This window comes from Trichophyton rubrum, assembly GCF_000151425.1.
Source record: "Trichophyton rubrum CBS 118892 genomic scaffold supercont2.2, whole genome shotgun sequence".
In the NCBI taxonomy this organism is placed as follows: Eukaryota; Fungi; Ascomycota; class Eurotiomycetes; order Onygenales; family Arthrodermataceae; genus Trichophyton; species Trichophyton rubrum.
The window spans coordinates 2,949,540-2,957,146 of NW_003456427.1; the positions used below are offsets into that span (position 1 = coordinate 2,949,540).

At 46.4% G+C, this 7,607-nt stretch overlaps 3 protein-coding genes across 3 annotated transcripts; 2 read left to right on the top strand and 1 right to left on the bottom strand.

Annotated features, from left to right (window-relative positions):
• Positions 1-351: 351 nt before the first annotated feature.
• TERG_02713 (uncharacterized protein) lies at positions 352-1,943 on the top strand (the record flags this gene model as incomplete). The annotated part of the gene is made up of 1 exon (XM_003237956.2): positions 352-1,943. A coding segment is annotated over one exon (1,408 nt), but the record flags the coding sequence as incomplete, so codon positions are not given.
• A 59-nt stretch (positions 1,944-2,002) lies between these two features.
• On the bottom strand, positions 2,003-4,599 carry TERG_02714 (uncharacterized protein). Its single transcript, XM_003237957.2, has 6 exons — positions 3,749-4,599; positions 3,648-3,689; positions 3,312-3,583; positions 3,136-3,247; positions 2,411-3,068; positions 2,003-2,357 (listed from the first exon to the last, which is right to left on the bottom strand). The coding sequence occupies exons 1-6, from the start codon at positions 4,069-4,071 to the stop codon at positions 2,205-2,207; spliced, it is 1,560 nt and encodes a 519-aa protein (XP_003238005.1). The 5' UTR covers positions 4,072-4,599; the 3' UTR covers positions 2,003-2,204.
• A 1,211-nt stretch (positions 4,600-5,810) lies between these two features.
• TERG_02715 (uncharacterized protein) lies at positions 5,811-7,020 on the top strand (the record flags this gene model as incomplete). The annotated part of the gene is made up of 1 exon (XM_047747953.1): positions 5,811-7,020. A coding segment is annotated over exon 1 (555 nt), but the record flags the coding sequence as incomplete, so codon positions are not given.
• Positions 7,021-7,607: the final 587 nt, after the last annotated feature.

Sequence of the window (7,607 nt, forward strand, 5' to 3'; positions counted from 1 at the left end):
TTTGCTTTTGTTTCTTACACTGTGCTTTTGCATAACTGCGCTGGCTCATCCCGCACACTGCCCAAACAACGGCAAAAACGGCCCCAGACCTGACAAACCACTGCTCAGTGACTTCGATGCTCTTGGTGCATGGTTCGATGGCATTGCGGCCCTCGAAGGCACCTCGATTCCTCGCCGGCCAGATGTCACCGTTGCCATCGTCGGCGGTGGAATTTCAGGCCTTGCAACAGGGCTGATGCTCGACAGTATTGGCTTCCATAACTGGGAGATCATTGAGGCCAGCGATCGTGTTGGGGGTCGATTCCGCACCGTCTTCGTTGGAGGTACTCAAGAGTTTGCGGAGATGGGACCCATGAGGCTACCTTATACTATCACTTACAAGAGCGACAACTCGACCCATGAGTATACAGACCATCGGTTGACATTTCAGCTGGCTGAGTGGCTTAACGAGATGAACGGCTATGACAGCAAGTGGTTAATCGAATTCATCCCCTGGATCCAGCACCATCCAAACGAACTTATTGCCCGAGGCACTAAGAGGCACCCCGACGGCAGGGTCCCAACACGAGGGGAAATTGCTGCAAATCCCAGCTTGGGCAGACCGCCACCATTGATCACTGCAGAATATAACAACACCAAGGAGCAAATGAACCGTATTCTTAAGGATGAAAAGACTCTCAGAGCCATTCAGAAGGATATCTGGCGAGCACATAAGTGGGCTATGGATCAGGGTCTGGACGATTATAGCCAGCAGTCAATGATGCGACATGTCTTCCACGCGAACGAAGATGTCACAGATGCAATCTGGACTTCAACGGACTATGATGTCTTCTGGGATGAGATGGTTCATAATTCGAATTTGGCTCAAGACGGTAGCAAGGATGCATTCGGCGAGACTGAGTGGAAGTGCATCAATGGTGGTTTCAACCGACTATCAGATGCATTCCTCCCACATGTCTCTAACAGACTAGCGCTGAACAGAAAGATAACGAAACTCGAGCCCGTTAAGGATGATACCAATCGCACGCGGACTCGACTTTCATGGTACTCCGGAACCGGCAAGAACCGTACTTCCGACTCGAAGGACTATGACTACACCATCATGGCCGTACCATTCACCATGACCCGCTTCATGGAGTTGCCCAAATTCTCTTCAGTACTAAACCGTGCCATGGGCGAATCTGGGCTGCGTTTCAAGTCAGCCTGCAAGGTCTCACTGCTTTTCAAGGAGCGTTTCTGGGAAAAAGGTGAGCGGCCCATTTTCGGAGGATATTCTATGCCCGAGAGTCTCGGGGTTGGTGCTCTCTACTACCCTGTCTATGGTCTGAACGAATCGCGGCCAGGCCTTATAACGCATTATCGTGGAGGTGATTGGAGCGACCGCTTCGTTAGTATGTCAGATGAGCAGCACACACAGATGGTTTTGGATGCTGTGGTGAGCCTCCATGGAGAACAGGCACGTGAATTATACACAGGCGACTTTGCGCGACTATGTTGGCTACAGGATGAACACAGCGCGACATCGTGGTGTCGACCTGATGTAGAGCAGCATAAGCTATACATCCCAGCATACCATCGCACTGAGCACAATACCATCTTTATCGGCGAGCATACAGCGCCAACGCACGCTTGGATAAGCTCAGCTCTACATTCGGCTGTCAGAGGTTCGATACAGCTGCTGTTGGAATTGGGCATGGCCGAGGAGGCCAAGCAACTAAATCGCCGCTGGATGGGGCGGTGGATTAAGCATCACGACTAAATGCCACAAATTTGTGGCCCATAAATCTGCCTTGTGCCCTTGGCTAGAGAGAGGCTAAGTCTATCCCTAGCCATTGCATTTGTAGGTTTACTTACGAGCACGATATGATGTATGACCGTATGATATATCTAGCCATAACCTTGTTCGAATACAATATATTATGACTTTTTTTGCAATCATTATTCAAGAAAAAAATAATATAATAATAGTGATAAAAACTCTTATAAATTCTGAAAGTAGTTTAACAGTACGATTAATGTTAAATTAGGGATATTCCAAAGGACTGACTAAATTGCAAAGAACAAAAAGAACATATCAAGGAGATCTTAAGGAAACGACAAGCTTGACAATTCAGAGCGAAGCAGCCATTGAGGAGGCTCTAGCTGTAATTTCATACACGGGTGTTTGACTGACCAATTATCTACTTCCTTCAATCATCCACTGTTCATATCTGGTCCAATATGTCATTCCAAGTCTTTTTTGCAAATGGTGGGTAGGCCGGTTCACAAACAGTATTCGGTTTAGGTAAGATACCTTCCATAAAATATCCTTTGACTGCTTTTCCGGTACACACAGAGCCGTGGTTCAGAGTTGTGTGCTATAATTTGTCAGCCAGAATCAGTGATATCTTGAAGATTGGAGAAGGCTTACACCGTAACCCCCATGCTCTAGTAGCACACTGCCATCGAATGTTGCACTGGCATTCTGTGCAGACGGAAAGGATGTAGCAGGGTCAAAAGTGTTCCCGATCACAAGTATAGGAAATTTTGTCTTGACCTTGAAGTCTCCGGAGTAGCGTTCTTTTGCTTTCGTTTTCCATTGAGTACAAGTCATCGCAAGAGGTATTCCAACCTGCCCCAAAAGCTTGCTCTTCTTATCGAGTGACTTAATTGTGGATTGAATCTGGTCTAGGCGGTTCAACCCTGTTTCTTTCTCGGAGCATGGGATGCCAAATGGAGACTCTGTCGGAGTACCTATCTTCCAGGGAGGAGAAAGAGATATTGAATTCTCCATAAAACCACTCAAGTTACCAGTTCGTAGGTTTTCCAAAGCCCTTGACAGAAGTGGCCATGTTGGTGGAGCATACAAGTTCGGTCTGATCAGGTTTTTGGCCACACTATGATCAATCAAGGTATTGTTGAACACAAGTGGTTGGTACTTGATATTATCGAGGAGATTATATATCGACTCTTCCAGATGCGGGGCTGTTAAGCCTGGGCGAGCTAACGCACACTCGCCTGGAGACTTAACACACTGTTGAAGGAAAGCAGAAAACACTTTATCCGTGTCCGCCCATACTTCGATATCACTAGCGGTAAAAATAGTCAGATAACTTGTATGGGAGCTAGATCATCTTTAGAGGAAATCCAACATACTAGCCATTATAGTAGTCGTGGAAGTTGACAACACCGTCGATAATCATTCGATCGATCCTCTCTGGGAACATGGCCGCCACTGTAGCTCCAAGAACTGTGCCATATGATAATCCTGATATTGCCCCATGCATGAGTAATTCTCGAATTCCATTACGAGCTATAGATACCTGACTTACCCCAGTATCGCAGTAGGCCATCTTCTTCCAATGCGTCAACAATCTGCATCAGGTCTCGGGCAGTAAATGCAGTACTTATAAGTTTCCCTCGCTGATTAGACTCAGGATATCGATCGCATATATCAGCGAAGATGGATGCGGTTGACCAGAGCCTCCCCAAAGAAGCACGTTCGTTCGGTGATAGCAACTCTTCATATCGTGCATTAGAGAAAGCAGCTAATCTCTCATTATTGTCTTTAAAACAAGAAAATGTGAGAGTAGTCTCGGTTCCACTGTGTCGGAAATTAGCCGCACAAATCTATGTAAACATAGGTTAACTTAACGCTGATCACATACCGTGGGTCGTGGGCGATAAGGTCATGATGCCCGCCCGTCAAGCTGTGGTATAGAATTAGCAAGTACTTTCGAGTTAAGACGCATATTTGATTCAGTCTAACGTTTGAAGGATCTTAGCTGAACCCGCTAGGTTCTCCCTGGCCCCAAAGCCCGGTCCGCCAAAGTTGAATAGAATGCTTCCCTTGCTAGGGCCATTGATTGCAGGGACCTTCAGCAGTTGAAGGTTAAGGGTTGCATTTGATCTTGAGTCGGTATAGTCGAGTGGAACACCTAGGCTACTGCATTGAATAGGCAGAGTAGCGTTAATATCACACGGGCCCCAGGAGATTTTCCCCTCTGATTGATTGCGGCCTGAAGTGGTCACAGGCGAGGCGAGGCCACAGGCGAGGAAGCAAATAGAAAGGAAAGTGCGTGATAAACGCATTGTGCTCGCTGAGTGGGCAGGAGTAGAGATGGGACAGGCAACAGTTGGAAATTTTGTGTGCTTGAATAAGGACGAAATGAGCACATTTTGGAAGGGCAGATAGCCCTATTAAATAGCTAAACATTCTTGTTGTAACCTCCAGTAAGCGTATTTGACAGCCAAACTGCTTCATGTCGATCCAAGTACTAGACATGAAATGAGGTAGGCTGTGATGGGTATCTGCTACTGCTTCTGGTACTTCGTAGCTGACCAAAGGATTAATCGGCTCGTAATCCGCGTAAGGCTGTGCTATTATACGGGGGATGGTAAGCATGAGAGTGATATGGCGGTACATATTGCCAGAAACGCTGAGTTCATGTTTGAAGTTGCATAGACCAGCTTGCTATGACGATGCACTGAATCACTAATTACCATCATGAAGGCGGAGCGCGGCAGGGAGAAGTTGAGCACAGCGTCTTGGCGCTTCCTTCGGCGGCTGCGGATCGTCAACGGCGCCGGGTATTGCTACATTGGGCCTAGCGTAGCCTTCCTCAGCCGCGCGTCTGAAGGAAGGGCACGGCCACGCAGCTAACCTTCTTTTCTTCTTTCACTTCCGGCTTGGCAAAGCGACACGACCCCAACATTTCCATCTCAGCCGACGACAGGCTTCACTATTCCTACGAAAAATAGTTGACGAACCACCTGGAAGTGGACTTTTACCACTTGTGCTGTCCTTCTCGTGCCACCAGCGCTGGTATGTTTTATTTGCAAGTCTTCGTCTCCTTCATCAATCACACTATAGCCCTAAAATTCCGTAACGTGAAGGCGCACCGAAACATTGTGCAGCGAAAATTTGAAACCAGAAGTGGTACGGAGTACACTGTACACCGTAAGTTCTGCCACATTGCGCTGATCCCCATTTTATTAACGAATAAATAGGAATCACTTACCGACATCGAATAAGCCATTGCCCCACCCTTCCTTTTTTTTACCTATTCAGGACTCTATGCAACGGACACAGGCGCTTTATGCACCTTATATTTACTTGAGTTAACTTGAGGAGTCTCCAAGGGAGAACACTCATCGATTCATAAAAATGGGAGTGTGTTATCAGCAATAGTGGGGTTAGTCGGACTATGTAACGCAGGCGTCGAAACCCAGTGCTTTCTTCCAGGCACCTCTATACCTGTCATCCGTACAACTCCCATAATGACCTATAAGCAGACTTTAGGAAAAGAAGCTGGTTAGCTATATCTCTTCTCACTTCTCGCCCATGAGAAACTTACGTCCGTTTAATTCTTATTCGCTTCTAGGAAGTGGCTTTTGAAGGCTAACATATGGAGAATAACTGTCTGGGCTGTGGATGTTGTACGGAGTACTCTGTACGACTTATACCCTTTGTTCAGCCCACAGCCCGCACGGACATAAGCTATAGTCACATACCTTGCAACGATTCGTTGTACCGTTGCTACCCATATTCATAAAGCAGGCTAGCTACGTGGGACTCCGCCAGTCTCCCTTACTAAGTAAGGTCTTTTCTATTTCTCTAAAAATAGATCCCTCACCTCGCTCTGACTGCATGCTCCTGGCCCCATCTCTCTACGACCAATACTCCGTAATCATTGAGTCAATCGGAGTTATCTGGGCGTTGCTAAATCCTCCAGTGGCGTTGCAATATTTCTTTTCGGGCCAAGAAGGATAGGGGTGATCTGCACCGAGCAATAACTCCTTTTAATTTCTCTTTCTTTTTCTTTTTCATTCTTTATATATAGGATGATGGTGGGTTTTGCTAGTTCTTAAAAAAAATCTGTTACTCCTATCCACAAGAGCATATGATCTCCCGGAGTCTTAATACGGAGTAACGGAAATGGATCTCTTCCAGCGATCCCAGTTCTCAGATTACATCAAGAAGGTTCTCCGCTCTCACAATATTCCAGGCATCTCTATCTCCATTGTACAGGATCGTACTATCGCATCTGGAGCATTCGGCAAGTCAAGTTTAGATCCATCCACAAACTTTACCCCTGACACACTCGTTGGCATCGGCTCTATTTCCAAATCTCTCACCGCTGCTGCAGTTACACTCCTAGTTCAGGACAATGTAAATTATCCTCAGGTTCAGTATGATACTCCTATGTCGAGCCTTCTACCTGATGATTTTGTTATGTCTGGTGAAAACCACCGGGATGTCACTGTGGAGGATATATTGACCCACCAGACTGGTATGCCAACGTAAGGAGTCTCAAATCATCGTCGCTTCAATTTCTGGGAATTAATCATTGTCCATTCATAGGCATGAGTTCTCTGTGTTTGGTTCCAACGCAGAGCAGCCGGATGACCCTCGCTCAATCACAAGAAATCTGCGAAATTTGCCCACCATAGCGGCCAACCGAAGTGAATTTGTGTATTCCAATATGATGTATATCGTTGCCTCCTACCTAGTGGAACATGTTACCGGGGATAGCTTTTCAGACTTCCTGGAGAAGCGAATATTCCTACCACTTAAAATGGAGTCCACCAGTGTCCAGCCGTGGCGCGCGCTAGCTAAGACGAAAGGACGGAACATTTCAGTTGGATATATATGGGATAAAAATGCGAGAGCGTTCAAATCATCTCCCTTCCTGGACCGCCCAGAATCCCAAGGTGCCGGACAACTAATCACAACCGCCAGCGACCATGCTAAATGGATCAAAACTATGATAAATCGAGAAGGGCCAATAACCGAGGACATTTACAGCCTCCTGACTAAGAAACGAGTGTTGGAGGATCCATTAAAAGATCAATGTTCAAAGAATCCGTCTTTCTATGGACTTGGCTGGCAAATTCAAGATTATTCTGGCTATACTATTGTGTCTCATGAAGGTGGAGAGGCCGGATCATTGTGCGATAACTTTTTCGTTCCAGGGCTCAAATTTGGAGCGTTTATCTTCTGTAACGCGGGCCACTCTCACAATGTCATCAGCCTGGTGAAGTACCGGCTGCTTGACCAGGCAATACTCGAGCAACAAGGAGGTTTAGCTTGCATAAATGGCAACCTCCAGCCCAGCTTTGAGTCAGATTGGGGTCTAGGCTTTGACACTGGTGACCATGATGACCTTTATGATGACGATATTCAAACAGAAGAGGATCTTATACTAGAGCTTTGTCCTGATATGAACGGGCTACAGCCTCAGCCCCAGGAAATACCATTGGACTCCTACACAGGGCAGTATTGGAACCAGGGTTACCGCGGGGTCAAGGTAGAAAACAGCGGTGATCAATTGTTTATTGACTGTACTGATCGAACAACACCATTCACGCTTGCTTTCAAGCACATATATAGGCAGATGAAATACATTGTATATGTCAAAGAGGTCCACGGAAACGACATATTCCCTATTAGAGCAGAATTCGTACTTGACAACAACAACAGAGCAACGAAGCTGGGACTGCAGCTGGAACAGACTATGGATGAATATATCTGGTTCATACGAAAAAGCCTATAAAAGACGCCGAATATTAGTTTTAGTTCGCCCTTCAAGCAAAAACAGTGTTCATTTCAATGATTATAGCAGAGG

What these genes read in the sequence shown, in the direction of transcription:
- TERG_02714 (XM_003237957.2), bottom strand. Translation starts at nt 4,071, where the DNA reads ATGCGTTTATCACGCACTTTCCTTTCTATTTGCTTCCTCGCCTGTGGC. An exon ending in CTTATCGCCCACGACCCACG is followed by an intron (nt 3,584 to 3,647) that starts GTATGTGATCAG and finishes TTTCCGACACAG; the next exon opens with TGGAACCGAGACTACTCTCA. An exon ending in CACGACTACTATAATGGCTA is followed by an intron (nt 3,069 to 3,135) that starts GTATGTTGGATT and finishes TTTTACCGCTAG; the next exon opens with TGATATCGAAGTATGGGCGG.